Source organism: Psammomys obesus, unplaced genomic scaffold (assembly GCF_907164565.1).
Source record: "Psammomys obesus unplaced genomic scaffold, mPsaObe1.curated_primary_1811, whole genome shotgun sequence".
Taxonomy (NCBI): domain Eukaryota; kingdom Metazoa; phylum Chordata; class Mammalia; order Rodentia; family Muridae; genus Psammomys; species Psammomys obesus.
This window is the reverse complement of record NW_026585689.1, coordinates 2,708,644-2,725,828: the sequence shown is the minus strand read 5'-3', so window position 1 is coordinate 2,725,828 and position 17,185 is coordinate 2,708,644. Positions and strand designations below refer to the sequence as shown.

At 41.6% G+C, this 17,185-nt stretch overlaps 1 protein-coding gene across 1 annotated transcript in view; it reads right to left on the bottom strand.

Annotated features, from left to right (window-relative positions):
- Morc1 (MORC family CW-type zinc finger 1) overlaps nucleotides 1-17,185 on the bottom strand; it is a 169,052-nt gene that overhangs the window by 118,118 nt on the left and 33,749 nt on the right. Inside the window, exon 9 of the mRNA XM_055593130.1 lies at nucleotides 5,356-5,481. Within this exon, the coding sequence (XP_055449105.1) occupies nucleotides 5,356-5,481 (126 nt within the window). The remainder of the gene's footprint in view (nucleotides 1-5,355; nucleotides 5,482-17,185) is intronic.

Here is a 17,185-nt window from a genome sequence, read left to right as displayed (position 1 = left end):
AGGTCTTTGACCCACTTGGATTTGAGTTTTGTGCAGGAAGATTTTTTTTCTACATGTAGATATCCAGTTAGATCAGCACCAATTGTTGAAGATGCTGTCTTCTTTCCATTGTATGGTTTTGGCTCCTTTGTCATAACTCAAGTGACCATAGGTATGTGGGTTTATTTCTGGTCTTCGATTCTATTCCATTGATCAGCCAGTCTAGTCCTATGACAGTACTATACAGTTTTTATTACTATTGATGTATATTATAACTTGAAGTCAAGGATGGAGATACCTCCAGAAGTTTTTTTTAATTGTATAGGATTGTTTTAGCTATTCTGGGTTTTTTGTTTCTCAAAATATATGACGAACTCAAGAAATCAAATACCAATAAAAAAAGGGGGTACAGAACTAAACAGAGAAATCTCAACAGAGGAATCTTGTATGGCCAAGAAGCACTTAAAGAAATGCTCAGCTTCCCTAGTCATGAGGAAAATGCACACCAGTCGTAATGGCTAAGATCAACATCTAAAGTGACAGCACACACTGCTGAGGGTGTGGAGAAAGAGGAACACTCCTCCACTGCTGGTAGGAGTGTAAACTTATATAACCACTTTGGAAATCAATGTGATGCTTTCTCAGAAAACTGGGAATAGCTTTACCTCAAGACCCACCTGCACCTCTCCTGGATATATACCCAAAAGATGATCCACCACACAACAAGAACACTTGCTCAATTATGTTCACAGTAGCTTTATTCACAATAGCCAGGATCTGGAAACAACCTAGATGTCCCTCAACTGAAGAATGGATAAAGACACTGCGGCACATTTACACACTGGAATACTACTCAGCTATTAAAAACAAACAAACAAAAAAAATCATGAAATTTGTAGGCAGATAGATGGAACTAGAAAAGAAACTCTTGAGTGAAGTAATCCAGACCCACAAAGACACACATACTATATACTGACTTATAAGTGGATTTAGCCATATGGTACAGGATAAGCATACTACAAGGCACAGATCCAAAGAAGCTGAGTAACATGGAAGACCCAAGGGAGATGCATAAATCTCACTCAAAAGGAGAGATAGAATATACAGAGATACTGGCTGAAGAGAGGGAACAGGGTCAGAGAGAGGGCACAGAGAGTTAAGAGGGTGGAGATCAGACCTGGAGAGGTCAGGGCAAGAGGACAGAGGCCTATACAGAAAAGAGAAACTGGGGGAGGAGGGACATGTCTGTGAGAAGTTGGAGACCGAAGTCAGGGCAGGCTCCTGGCAGGATGTGAGGGGGATTCAACCAGACTCTTAGTAGCAGAGGCCATAGAGACTGAAGAGAACATCCTCTAATTAGACTAGTCTCCTAGCAGAGGGTGGGGTATACCAACCTACCCACAAAACTTTGACCCAAAATTTACCCTGACTCCAAAATGTGCAGGTGTAAGGATAGAGCAGATAGAGCGGAGGTTGAGGGAATGCCCAACCAATGCGTGGCCCAACCAAAGGCCCACCCTATCGGAGAGTGCCAACCCCTGAGACTATGAAAGATACTCCGCTAAGCTTGCAGAGAGGAGGCTAACAGAGCTGTTCTCTGAGAGGCTCTACCTAGAAGTACCTCAAAACAGATACTGAGACTCACATTCAAACACTGGCCAATGCTTAGGGAGTCTTGTGGAAAGTGGAAGGAAAGAGAAAACGACCTGGAGGTGACAGGAGCTCCATAAGAAGACCCAGAGTCAACTAATCAGGGCCCCGAAGGGCTTGCTAAAACTGAAGCATCAACCAAGGACCATGCATGGACTGGACCTAGGCCCTCTACAAAGATGTAGCAAATGGGCAGCTTAGGCTTCATGTGGGACCTCTAGTAAGGGAAGTGGGGACTGCATCAGACACAGACTCACTTGCCAGCTTTTTTATCACTTCCTCCTGGCAGGACTGCTTTGCCAGGCTACAGAGAAAGAGGACACACTCAGTTCAGTCCTGATGCAACCTGATGAGCTGGATGGAAAAGGGAGCTCCCCTTTTCTGAGCAAAAGGGGAGGGAGCAGGAGGTGAGGAAGGATGGGGCTACAACAAGGATGTAAATTGAACAAATAAAGAGTAGTGACTGATCTTCCAAAGGACCTGGGTTCAATTCCTAGCACCCACATGGAGGTTCACAACTGTCTGTCACCTCAGTTCCAAAGGAGCTGATACCCTCACACAAATATACATGAGGGCAAAATACTAATGCATGTAAGATAAAAATAAATAAATTATTTTTAAAACTCTGGAGGGGAGAGAATCACCCCTATCAGGAGGGGCATGGGAGGAGAAGAGGAAGGGAGGATAGGATTAGGAGGGGATAAGGAAGGGGACTACAGCTGGGATACAAGGACATTTGCTCAACCATGTTTGTAGCAGCTTTATTCGTAATAGCCAGAATCTGGAAACAACCCAGATGTCCTTCAATTGAGGAACGAATAAAAAAAAAATGTGGTACATTTATATAATGGAATACTCCTCAGCAATCAAAAACAAGGAAATCATGAAATTTGCAGGCAAATGGTAGAAACTAGAAAAGATCCTGAGTGAGGTATCCCAGAAGCAGAAAGACACACATGGTATATACTCACTTATAAGTGGACATATAATATAGGATAATCATACTAAAATCTGTATACCTAAAGAAGCTAAGCAAGAAGGAGGAACGTGGATAAGATGCTCAATCTTCATTCAGAAAGGCAAATGGAATGGAATAGAGAATGGAAGAAGGTGAAAATAAGGAACAGGATAGGAGCCTACCACAGACAGCCTCTGAAAGACTCTACCCAGCAGGGTGTTAAAGCAGTTGTTGAGACTCATAGCCAAACTTTGGGCAGAGTGCAGGGAATCTTATGAAAGAAGGGGAGATAGAAAGACCTGGAAGGGTCTGGAGCTCCACAAGGAGAACAACAGAACCAAGAATTCTAGGCGCAGGGGTTTTTCTGAGACTGATACTCCAACCAAAGTCCATTTATAGAGATAACCTGGACCCCCTCACAGAGGTAGCCCATGACAGCTCAGTCTCCAAACGGGCTCCCTAATAAGGGAGCAGGGGCTGTCTCTGACATGAACTCAGTGGCTGGCTCTTTGATCACCAAGCCACAGAGGAGGACTATGAAAGATAGCCCTGATGAGACCTGATAGGCTAGGGTCAGATGGAAGGGGAGGAGGACATCCCTTATCAATGGACTTGGGGAGTGACATGGGAGGAAATGAGGGAGACATGGGACGAGATGAGGGAGGGAGGATCCGGATTGGGAAGGAATGGGGGGGGGGGGCTATAGTTGGGATACAAACTGAATAAATTGTAATAAAAAATTATATTAAAAAACAAAATGAATAAATTAATAATTAACTAAAAAATAATTTTAAAAACCTCTAATGGCTGATCTATCATTTATCTATATCATACTTGTTCAATTGACTTTAACTCTTTTCATACCTTGCTTTTGGTAACACTTATGCTATACCTCCATTAGACCACGGTCAACTATAAATTGAAGAAGCATTCACATTTACATTTTTTTATCCAAGTTACTACTGAAAATACTGAAGAGAGTATACTGAAGGAAAGAAGCTAGTAACACTGACACACACTCACAAATACACATCACACACACACACACACACACACACACACACTTACATAATGCCTGCATCTGGGAGTATAGAGCGAAGAATTTGAAAGGTGAATGCAAACAAAGTAGGATGGGAACAGCAATTGCTCAACAAAAGTAATTTAGATTATAAAATTCAGCTTACTAAAATGTCTGTCTTCCATTGGTTTGAACATTTTCTTAACCAAACTCACCAAGAGACAAATAATTTGAAAAGACTAGCTGATTGATCCAGGAGACCCTGGGCACCTCCCACAAGAATGAGTCTGATAGAGAAGCAACACTGTTTGATATTTACTAGGGAATGAACAGCCTGACATGGTCTCAGCCTACGCACACTTTACTTTCAAAAGATGATCTTCAGTATAAACAGAAATCAAAATTAAAGCTTCTGAGAAATCCACTGTTGTTTGGAGAGGGCACAAAATCAAAGTGATCTGTATTTTTAATATTACATCTCTGTAAGGAATTTTCAAGCCCCAGGCAAACAATTGATTTTTCATGACATCCTGGCAACATAATGGATCGTGAAGGTGTTTTATCAAAAGTTAATGGGATATAGGGGAAGGAACACCAAATTTGGATTGGAAAAAAAACAGAGCCAGATTTGAGTTTTTAATGCAGGTCTCAGACATCATGATGGTTTCAAGCAAAACAAAACCACAAAGAATCACTGAAGAAAATAATGTAAGTTAAAAAGTACCATTTAGTCTTCATTAAAGCATTGTTTCTCCCAGTACATAGTAAGCTCCTTATGTGACAATTATCTTTCCTCCATTTCTTGTACCAGTACAATCTGACTCACACACTGTGCTATTCTCTTGTACAAGCTAATGACCACCCAGAAAATACAGCAAACAAGAGGAAGGACCATTAGAACTTCATGAATAGTTGGGCAGGACCAAATTCTGTAATATGAAGCATTCGGGTTTAATTTTTATATAGCACATTTTATATACATACATATATATACATATATATATATAGTATATAAAGTAAGAGTCTAGAAAAATGGCTCAGCAGGTAAGAGCACTTGGTGCTCTTCCAGAGGTCTCAGGTTCAATTCCCAGCACCCACATGGCAGTCCATACTGTCTCTCAGCCCAGTTCTAAGGACCCAATGCCCACTTCTAACTTCAGTGCGTCCTGCACGGAAGTAGTATATAGACATATATGCAGGCAAAATACCCACAAACATAAAATAATAAAATAACTATAAAAAGAAAACATTTAAATATATAATAAAATATAAATGGATCAGGTATTTTATATATCTGTTATATATATGTGTGTGTGTGTGTGTATATATATATATATATATATATATATATATATATATATATAATCATGCATAACTGTAAGTCATCAGCCATAGAGTAGACTTGCAACACTAAGACACTTTTGCCACCAATAAGTGGTAAAAATCCCATGGGATCACTTTCTTATAAACTCATCCTGAAGAACATCCCTATACATAGCAAGACCCTATGGAGTTTAATAGTTCAAACATATTATGTAAACAGAAAACATACACGGTGTTCTCTGCATGGACACAATCACCACTAAAGTGAACAAGCAATTCCTATGAAGGGTCTTTATTAAACTTATCATGTTCCCTGAAGTGTTCAGTCTTTCCCAAGAGCAAAGTCAATGCCTTCATCTTGACAATGGAGTTTTGTCAATTTCATATGTAAAAATACCAAAGAAATAATCAAAAGGACCCATGTTACCTGGGTTTGTAGAGGGAATAACATAGGTGCTTTGTTTGAACTCTTTTGGCTTGAATAAATATTCTCATCCGAGGGTTGAAATACAGAACAGCTGTGTAGGCTCTGAATGACCGTCTCTCTGGAAATCTGAAATAGAAAATGCCAAAGGTCACAATGTAGAGGATACAATTCTCTCCAAGAAGAAAAAAATAATCAAATGTACTCCAACTAAGCTTTATCATAGTTATTCTTCTTTTGCTATGATAAAACATTATGATCACAGCAACCAGTATAAGGAAGGGATTACACAGGGTCAGGGTTCATCACGGCAGGGCAGCAGGGCAGCAGGGCAGCAGACATGTTGGCTGGAGCAGCAGCTAAGAGCTTACATATCAAACCACAAACAGAAAGCAGGGTGAGCTAACTGGGAATTGTAAATTCTGCTGTATGAAATCGGACATTTCTACATAGCCCTGCGCTTGGTCTAATACAGTGGACTCCATTTTCTCAGCTCTGTTCTCTCTCCACCTGATGTGATAAGCCCAGACCTCGTATGGAGCATCACCTAGCGCCCAGAGAAGATTACAGGCCTGACCCTCTCCTGATAAGCCAGCACCTGGGGATTCCTGGAAACACCCACCCTATGCTAATAAGAGGTCTTGGTGTCTTGACTTTCCAAATGATCTTTGACTTTACTTGGAGATTTTCCCCCATTCATAGGATAATTAGGTACTGAGTTCTCCTTCTTGTGAGAAGCCCCATGCTACTGCATGTAAATGAAGCACTTGTACCACTGTATTTAAATCAAGTATCCCTGGAACACACACAAACCCTGGCAAGCCAAACATTCAACCTCAATACTCCTCCCACTGCCCAAAATTTATAAATCCCTGATTTCAAATAAATGTGCTGTGTGCTACTATCAGCTTTTCACCACGGCAGCTAGACATTCATTATTTATTTTGGGGAACAGAGGTTCCACTCCTCCCTGGAGAATAGCCACTGAACACCTGAACTTGGCTGCCATTTAAGTAGCTACCTGCCCAACACCTCAAGCTTGGGGCTTGACTGCAGATTGGTCACATGCTGCTGGCTGCAGCGGGCTTCTGCCTTTCACTGGTGTGAGGCACTGCTTCAGCAGCTGCTGACCTGCATCTCACTGGAAAACGGGCCTGTGCTGTACTTAGCACAGCAGCTAAAGCAAGGATCTGTAGCAATTTGGTATCATCACAGGCTTCCGGAACTCTCTAATTTCTTTTGCCCCTGATACGGGCAATCTCATTTAAAAGAGCTAAACTGTAACACTCCGTGGAAAGTTCTTTCCACACCCCTGCCTAGTGCATGGGCCTCGCTCTAAATCGATCTAGCCATTCCTGAGATCCTGGACCTTTGATTCCTCAGGATGCAGCATTCCAGGAATGGCCTAGGCTTTTGAAACCTCAAAGTCCACATCCTCAAGTGATACATCTCCTCTAAGGACATACCTCCTTCTCCTTCCCAAACAGCTCTACCAACTGGATACTATGTATCCAAACCTATGAGCCCATGGGGTTCATTCTCATGCATATTACTGTATGCTCTTAGATGCTTTGCTTCTAGAACTAATGATGCTGCAAACACAAGCAAATCTTACAACATCCACTGCACTAAGTCTCTGAACAGAAGGCAAACAGAAATGATGTATGCTCTGGTTAGAACTGAAATTTGTTGCCAACTAACCAATTCCACGAAGACATATCAATGACAGAAAATATATTTTACAAAACTTACCGAGCAAGTGACACAGAACAACAAATTCAAGCAAACAAACAACATAATCTTCCTGATCAAACATAACTCGGAGATTGTCGGCTCACGTGAACAAAAAGAATTTCTACTAATCAGTTGTGAACAGAAAAATGAAATTTAAAAAAAAACTCTCATTTGCTCTCAGAACTTTGAAGGGGACATATAAAACTTAACTCCATACGTACAACCAGTATTAAAATAAATACTTATCGTCAGATGAGACTAACATGCTGGGTGAAAGAAGAGAAAGAGAAAGAATAGAAGACAATAAAACAGGAGTAAAATCAACGTCAGCAGCCTGAGGAAAACTACCGTGGCAAACAGCACACTGCCGGGAGGTTGCATGAACACTGTGCCTGCTAGCGGGCCTTCCATAAAATCCCCTGGTGAGCTGTAAATACTCTCCAATTAGACAGGAAATGTGGGACAGAAGCTAACTGAGCTAGGCTTAAGAGGCGGCATTCTGCGCTTTTACAGTGCAGAAAAGGCTCCAAGGTTAAAGAGAGATTAGGGGAGCCATTCTGCCTGGTCCAGAAGGAGACAGAGATGATGAAGTGAAGCTAGGAGATGCCTCTGAGGGATCTGCTCAGCAAGCACTCAGTCCAAGGGCGGAACTCCAAGGGATGCTGAAGGTGAAGCCCTGAGTAATCCAAGGGCTTTCTGATAAGATATAATTTCCTTTGGACACCATCTGAAACTCAACAGAAGATAAGGAACTTCTTTTAATTATTCAAACTTTCTGACATGAATTATGTCAAAGTACCTAGTACGTGGCTATTGTGCCATAAATATCAATGCACTTTTTAATTTATTTTTAAGCCAGCACACAAAGTAACGGGTTTCTCTATTACAGCATTTCCATGCGTGTATGTCATCACTAATGCATTTTTAATGTAACAAGAGAAGCTATCTGCATTATGGTATTACACTATTATAGTGCAGCTCCATTTAGTACCCCAGGGGTTAGACAATTCAATATCTCTTCACTTAGTCAAGAAAAGAAAAACAGGAATTCTTGTGATGCTATAAACATTCCAAGGAATCCTGCCATTGTTGAAATCTTTTCTGACTGTGTGATTTGAAATTGCCCTGGAGCTGGTAATTCCTTTTTTTTTTTTTTATACCCTTATCAAAATGGACACACCACTGTCATTTGAATGCTAAAGGCAAGAGCAGTTCACAGAGACTGGGGATTTTGATCAGTGGTAGAGTGATTGCCAAGCATGCACAGAACCCTTGGTTCAATTCCCAGTATAGCAAAAACAGCAGCATAATTTAGAACATAGTTTACGAATTGGGAAAATATAATGAGAATTAAAAAGTGATTAGTTCTGGTATAGATTATCCCTCCCACACACACAACATATGAATAATGGCATATGAAAAGTCATATTTCTGTTTGTTTTGAGGCCCAGGATAACTTTTTTTCTGTGTAGTCCTGGCACTCTCTATGTAGGCCAGCCTGGCCTCCATTTCACAGAGATCCTCCTACCTCTGCCTCCCAAGTGCTACGATTAAAGGTTTGCACTACCATGACACTCCTCAAGACGACTTTGGTCCTACAATCCTCTTGCCTCAGCCTCCTTAGTACAGGGACTACAGATGGGTCACTGTGCCCAGATAATTCCTCTACCTGTTGATGCTGCATGTCTTAGTTCAAAACTATTTATAGGTAAACAGATACAGCATGCCAGTCAGGGGTCCTCAAGGCCTTCCTTCTGTGGGACAGCCCACTGGGAGGACTCACGACTAAGATCTGTTACAGATCTGTCGAGGATACACATAGGTGCAGAGAGGAAAATGGGGAAGTCTGGAGGAACCCATTTGCCAGCTTCCTTACATTTTTTTTTTTTTCATTTACATCAGTTTTTCATTGCTATGATCAGGTATCTGATAGAAATAACTTGAAGAAGGAAGAATTTATTTGGGTTCCTAATTCCAGAGACTTAACTCCATGATCACCTGGCCCCACACACTTAGGAAGAACTGTCACGGTGGCAGGAGTGTGTGGCTTTTCATGTCATGGCTAATCAGGTAGCTGAGAGCTGAACAGGACAGGGCCTAGATAACGCACCTCCAAGAACAGTTGCACAATGACCTACCTTCTCCAGCTGGGCTTCATTTCCTAAGCCTCTGCAACCTCACTTAACACTGCCTCATGTTGGAATCCAATGATTCGATACATGAGCCCTTTGGGGAGACATGGCATTTCCCTTTCAGGAAGGTCCACACAGCACCATTATTCCCAGCTATGAAAATGTAGTAACATACACAGTGTGTTCCAGCTGAGGGAAATCCCTCAAAGACTCACAGAGTACAAGACCTGGGGTTGTGGGATCTGTTAGCATTAAGCACTTGCTACCTATGACGTGTCCAAGTTCCAAAGTGCCAGAAGGAAAGTGTGCTTTGGGGTGAAGTCATTTCTGTTGCTGTAAAAAAGATCCTGACAAAAAGCAGCTTAGTGAAGATGGAAGTGTTTTGGCTTATAATTCCGGGTGAGTTTATTATCCCAGAGAAGTCATGGCAGGGATTTGCACCCACTGTCAAGATCTGAGTGAAAATTCCATGTGTGAATCCTCACCTACTTCCTCTCAGCTACATTTTTCCTCTCTCCTGTATTTCAGGGCTCTCTGCCTAGGGAATGGTGCGGCCCACAATGAGCTGGGCCTTCCTACATCAACTAACACTCAAGACAGTCCTCCACAGCCATGTACAGAAGCCAACAAGATACAGAGAGTTTCAAATTAGGACTCCCTCACCATGTGATTCTAGTGTGTGACAAATTGGCAGTTAACTTGACCAACACAGTCTGGTTCTTTGCATAGTAGAGATGTAGCAAGGGAACGTTATCAGTTAAATGAAATTCTATCAGTGTTGGGAATTTAAGCTACCAGAAGCCAGTAATGGGCCAACCTTACAAGTCAGCTCTTCTGAGGATCAACGCAGCCTTACTTTCTGTTTTAACAAGCAGAATGGTAAAACTTCTCATTTGTGAACTCTGCGGTATAAAGAAAGCAGGGCTAAATGCAGAATGAAAAGCTTCTTCATGTTCTGGGCAAATTAACCTTGTAGCCTAGTCTTGAATAGCCCTTTACAACTACCCGAAGTTTTTTAACGAGTTTAAACACCATGTCATCTCCAGCCCATGGCATATGCCATTCTTGCTCAAGCTTGGCTAGCTCCTTCAGACCTCTCCAGATGCATCCTGGAAATCCCACTCCCACTGAACTCCTTCCTCACTTCCAAAATGGTAAAGCCCTCTCCTGTGTGCTTCCCTCCTTCTGTAATTGACACACTACCTGTGTATTTGTCTTTCCATCAGGCTGTAAATTCCATGAGGGTAGTGACCTCCTCCATTAAACAAACGCTAGTTGAATGAATGAACAGTCATTCATGGCTTCTCTTGCAGCAGAGCATCCCCAAATGATGAGGTCTTTTCATGGAAGACCATCTTCAGGGGTGATGGTATCAAATTATAAATAAAGCCATGCACTTGAGGGACTGACAAATAACCGCCCAGTAGTCGGAATTTCTTCAGAAGACAAAGGGGTAGTCTGTGACTCTCCCTTCATAAGGACCAGCTTTGCGTATATTCTTCAAGGGCTTTTCTTGATTCTGCACAAATGTCCTCCCTTTCTGTCTCCGTGTGCTCTGCCAGGGGAGTCCGTATCTCTATCGCTGTGTGGTTTCCTTTTTCACTTTCAATTTAATTGACTCTGATAAGAAAATGAAGTGAGCCACTCTCTCCCACTTCCAGCCCTCCCAATACAGTCACGTGATAACAGCAGGGTAAAGAGGTTATTTTAAGGCTGAACCTGCTGCTGAGTCTGAAGAGTAAAGAGCGGGAGGAGGAACAGATTAGAATCAATGTTCTTTTCTCTTACTCAGACTTGAGAATTCTTAGAAGTCTGCCTGCAACATGACTTCTAGGGTCGGCTGTCATGTTCTTCTGCTATTTCCGCTGTTGCTCCTCGTTTGGCTTTTAGAATGCATGTAGGCTAGCATAGTGGTCACCCAACAGTAATAAGAACAGGAGAAGGCTGTTTCCCATGGGGTGAGTGAGTCTCAGGTTGGGCCAGGCATGGTTTGGACATTCCCTCAATCTCTGCTCTATTTTTTTTTTCTTTTTTTTTGTTCCTGTACACCTTGTAGGCACGGTAAATTTTGGGTAAAAGTTTTTATGAGTGGGTTGGTGTTCCCTTCCCTCCACTAGGAGTCTTGTCTAAGTAGAGGGTTGTCTCTTCAGTCTCCATGACCTCTGCTGCTAGAAATCTCAGCTAGAGTCACCCCTATATTTTCCCAGGAGTCTACTACCCTGTGGCAGGTCTCCAACTTGTCATAGAGAATTCCTGCCCAAGGTTTCGCCTCTCTCTTCAGGCCCTCTGTCTTCCCACCCCCACTCTCCCCAGGTCTGATACCAACCTTCATTTCTCTCTGTGTTCCCTCTCTTACCCTTTCCCCTCTCTTCAACCACTTACATTTTCTATTCTATTTCTACTTCTGAGTGGGAGTTAAGCATCCTCCTTTAGGTCTTCCTTGTTACTTATCTTCTTTGACTCTGTGAGTTGTGCTCAGTCCTGATGCAACTCGATATGCTGCGGTTGGTGGAGGGGCTCCCCTTCCCTGAGCAGGAGCTGGGGATAGGGGAAACAGGGAGGGAGTGTAGGGTGTGGGAGGAAGCGGGCTACAACCAGGATATAAAATAAATAAATTAAAACTAAAATAGATAAAAACAGGAGAAGGGAGAGAATGGGGGGGGGGTCTGGATCCAGGTCTCACCTTTATCTACTGATTCAGATCCTTTAGGGCTAGATTTTGAGAACATGGGGTCTTTAAGGCTGCCCTAGATTCCTCCCTTTTATGAAGTTTGGAAGTCACTACCTGGTAGACCTGGCAGGTGATATCTAAGGCAAAGGGGCACGAGAGAGGAGAACAGACTCAAAGGTGTTTAGAAATAGAACATTAGCTGAGAAAGCTAACCCCTAAATATAGCCACAAAGGAACCCAGACAACAGGCTCCCACCCTGCCATCAACTGAGCTACCCGTATGCTATAGTATGAATGTCGCCATAAAAACTCACATTAAAATTTAAAGTCCAATGGGTGACATGAAAAAAACGTGACCCCAGGAGATAAGAGACAACTAGGTCATCATAAACCTATTCATATATCTGTACATTAATGGCTCAACAGGCTAAAGGTTATCACCAGAGCAGGTCTGTTATAAAAGTTCTTTTGGCTCTGTCTCTCTCACTGTGTGATGTCATCTGATGCTTTAGGATGATACAGCAGAAAGACCCCAACAGAAAGACCTTTACCATATGGGCTCACAATGTTACATCTCCCAGCTTCCAAAAACATGAGTTAGGTAAACCTATTCTGAATAAATAACCCATCCTTATATATTTAAGTACGGCAACAGGAAACAGACTAAGATACCTTATACAGTCCATGGCTGGAATACGGGTTCTGAATTCCAGACACAACACTGAGCTAATTCCTTTCACAGTACCTGAGAGGTGACATATGTTATGTGAAAAACAGTTACATCTTGACAACCCAAATTGTGTTCCCTTAAAATAGATGAGTTGATATACTTGACACTAATGAAGTCTAAATTATCATGAACACAAAAAGCTCCATGAAGGTTTTCAACTAGTGTACATTCTAAACAGATTTACTGAATGTCGTGTTAGGGTAGTAGATTATACCTAAGAGAAATGTCAACTGCAAGAGGCAGCTTCAAAGAAAAGTCCTAAGCTCTGTGGAGTAAGGGGAGTGCTTCTTTTGAGATTACCACAGGATGGTAGGCAGCGTGTTAGAACAGCCTGGAACTGTAGCTGTGACGAACTCTAGGCACCCTGGTTAAGACGTCAACTACAGTCATTAAGGAATGCTGCCCAGTGATTGTCAACTTAAAAGCTGCTGCCAATGTGGCACCTAATTTCAAAACACCACGTAAGACAAAATCCTCACTCTAGGTCTGTGCATTATGTTGTCAGTCTGAAAGCTGGTGTTTGGGTGAAGCTCTCCAGGGGCCTGAGAGCCTCAGCCATGATGGGTTCAAAGGATGTGGCAGGCCTTATGAAGAACAGACAATTCCACAAGCCTTAGTTTCTTCTCCTAGGGTTAATGCTTTTACCTAGTGTCCTATAGTCGGGACACTAATTAAATATAATATAGTGTCCTATATTTAATTTATAATGTCCACAAGACACTAAGTCATTGAAGGTAATACGGGCACAAGAAATCCATGCAGAAAACAGAACAGCTGCAATAGATCAAAAATGCATTAGGAAAAGATGCCTTAGAGGTGAGCAGACACCGAGTTTGAAACAGCGGAGACTGCAATGGTAACAAGTTCCTCTCACGTTCTGGCATGGATCTCCAGTGATCTTAAGGGATGGAGCAGTAGAAGCTACCAATAAGGATCCCAGTGCCTTCCTACCACAGACCTACCATACCCTTAGAGAACCACACAGACAATGGCATTCCCGTTTTTCACTTGAATCTAATTCATTTGTTGCCTGCTCTGTACCAGATGCTGGCTTCGTTTCTTACTGTAGAAACTAACCACACTGTAACAAATGCCAAGTGGAAGTGCTGTGGGGAGAAGGGGAATGTAAGAGTGGAAGTAAAAGGCACTGAGGAATTCCACAGGTCAGGTGCTGGGCCCATTTTATCTGTACAATATCCATATAAGATACATGCTGTGTAGGCTTCTTTTATGGATAGGAACACAAAAGTTTAGACTGTGGACAACTTGTCACCAGAACAAAAGCTCTCCAAAACCACCTATGAACACACAAGCTTTCATGTCTTCAACTTGTTCATACAGACGTGGACCTAATGATCTGGTGGCCCTGTTTTCTGATCCTTTCTATCACTATACATAGAACAAATTATATGGCATTAGGCAGCCAACAGCTCCTAAACATCCAATTAACCCTAATGTCTCTACTGGCAGGCCAGGCCATTAGGTAGAGAAATAGTTTTGTGAAAAATAAAAATAAAATCAGGTTGTCAGAGTGAACATAACATATTAGTATCCTGATGAAACCCACAGAAGACAGTCGGTGAAGCCTGAAAGCCCAGGAGTTGAGGCTGGCTTGATGGATCCAAGGAATTTAAATTATGCAGCCAGCTACAGAACAATCTAACTTTCTCTCGGAGTATAATGGAATGCCATAGAGACTTTTCTTTTCTTTTTTTTTTCTTTAAAGGTTTAAAAGATTAGTCTGGTGGCTATTTAGGCATCATAGGATAGGTTTAGAGGACCAAGAGTGGATGTAGAGAGACCCAGGTGACAATGGGAATGCTACAATAATGCAAGCTAGACATAATGAGGGGCTGTGCATCATTCACTGGGTGCATGCAAAGCTTTCTGGAGAGTGGAGCCACTAACAATTAACTGAGAATTAAGAAGTAAGACACAGATAGGACCCACAGGTGACATGTAGCCAAAATTCGCTGGTGATGGTAGTGTACTCAGGAAACAGATAAAGGTGGTTCTTGAGTTGAAGGCCAGCCTGATCTACATAGTAAGATCCAGGCCAGCCAAGGCTACAGTAAGTCTTTGCCTTAAAAAAAATAAATAAGGAAAGAGAGAGAGATCTCAATAATTACATCCTTATGAGATTTCTCAATAACTTAGGCCAAAAAGTTAAAAGAACACTAACTTTTTGCGTATGCTTTTTGAGGTGACATTTTCATTTAAGTAAATTTTGCAGTGAGAAGAAAAGAAAAGGACACTTTTAGGAATCATTTTATGTCCAAAAGTTTACTTCTAATGAACTACGAAATAATCATCTGAGGACCTAGCCCAGAAAATGAATAATAAACCCAAGAAGGGAGAAAATAATGTAGATGACAAAGGAGTGCAGAAAAAAAGAATAAATTGCGTAATTACGACTAAATAATTGTTTATGCATGATTTGATCAATACTGTAAAAATGTGCAACCATAATCCTAGACAATTCCAAAAGACTAGGATGTGAATGCATTCTATGCCTTTGAAATGACATCAGTAAAAATGAACTCTACAGTTAGATAATAGAATTTCAAGTTTAGGCATGTTTATTAAATGCAAAAGCAAGCACTGAAATAATACAACACAACAGCTCATTTGCAAACCTTTGGGACAGAATAAGAGAGTGTTCTCCCTTGAGAAAACAAAACCACAACTGCTTTTACAAAGGGGGAGACAGGGAAATAAGGCAGAACAAAAACACTAAATAAAATAAAGTATGTAAAAATAATAAAGGAGACCTAGTACATGTAAAACATAAGTGTAAGCACAGCCTGGGCACAGTAAAGGTGAATTACATAGAATGCCAGCACCACTGGAAAGAGTGAATTAGTCTAGTTACTGGCTATTTGTAAACCAAACAAAGACACAAACACAAAGGACTGATGGGGAAAGGCTGTGGCACAAAACACAGGAAGAAGGGACAGGCAGAAGAAAGCCAGTATTGAAAGGCTCGTTCCTACAGAACTGATACAAGTAGAGGCATATGCTGGTAGGCAGGAATATTAAATTTTAATGAAGGGTTCACTAAAGAAGTTGTATAAGTCAGAAACATGTATTACTTATTACTCAGAAACATATATAGCAAAAGCTCGTGGAAGTCATGAAACCTAAACTTGGCCATACACATTCTAGAGGATTCCAACTGCTCTTAGAAACTACTACTAGGAACAAGAAAAGAAGGGTTTGTATAACCAAAAGATAACTCAAACTTTAAAAAAAAAAAAATTTGAGGAGAAAAAAAAAAAGATAAATTAAATGTAAACCAACATATACTGAAAAGCAGGAGATGGAGTTTAAGATTCAAGTTGTGGGCGAGGTAGCATATGCCTGTCATCCTAGCACTAGTGTATGCTGGCTTTTGTCTTTCCAACTTAATACAAGCTAGAGCCATCTGAAAGGAGGGAGCCTCAACTGAGAAAGAGTCTCCATAAAACTGGCCTGCGGACCAGCCTGTGGGCAGTGTCTTGATTAATGACCCTCAAATGGTAGGGCACAGGACATTGTGGGTAAATAAGAAGGCAGGATGAGTAAGCCGTGAGGAGCAAGCCCATAAGCAGTATTCCTCCACAGCCTCTGCTTCAACTCCTTTCTCCAGGTTCCTGCCTGCCTTGGGTTTCTGCTCTACTGTCTCTCAATACACGATGATGTAGAACCCTTTCCTCTCCAACCTGCTTTTTGTCATGGTGGGTTATCACAGCAATGATAACACTCAGACAACTATGGAGGCTGAGACAGGATGTTCTTGTGTTCAAAGCCAGCCTAGACTACAGAGTTAGACTTTGTCTCAAGAGAAAAAAGAAAAAGGAAAAATAAGTTGCTGAAATTTTCTAAAGTAGAAGGGAGGTTGAGGGAGCTGATTTGAGAAGGAAGAAACATTTTTATATTACTTTATGTATTTAGACAGATTTGAATATTTTGAATAAAAATATATCTGTATACTAATAAAAAAAAATCCTTTCTTCCCATCTTCTGGCTCGAGGATAAAGGCCCCAGAACAAGTGTTAGACAACCTGGGTAAGAAAGAGAAGACAGTCTGACAGGCAGTAAGTGACTTAATGCTTAATCCAGGGTTCGATGGATTATCCTACCATCTACTTCAAATGCAAATGACAAATCTGTAACTCCATCCTCGTCCTCACATGAAGAATTCTGCGTCCTTTCAGGGAAATGGAAAACACCTGAATGTGTGGTTATAATTCCGTATCTAGTAGCTACACAGAACTTTGATTGAATGGTACTGAAACAGAATCCACACTAACCAGGCACTTGGGTACGATGGACATCTGGTGCAGACAACACCGTCCATCAGCTGGTCAAATTCTGACTGCTTAGTCCTCGGGTTCCAGTTAGTGCAGCGTCCTTGGAAATGACACTAAGTTTTAGTTCTCTGTGTAGCTGAGACCCAATGTCACTGACGATACCAAGGAGAAAGACGTGACGATTGCTAAAGACTTGCTTTGCATGAATGGAGCACTTCAGCTGAGAAAATAAATCACGTGTGCATTACAGGATAGGGGTGGAGGTCTACAAAGG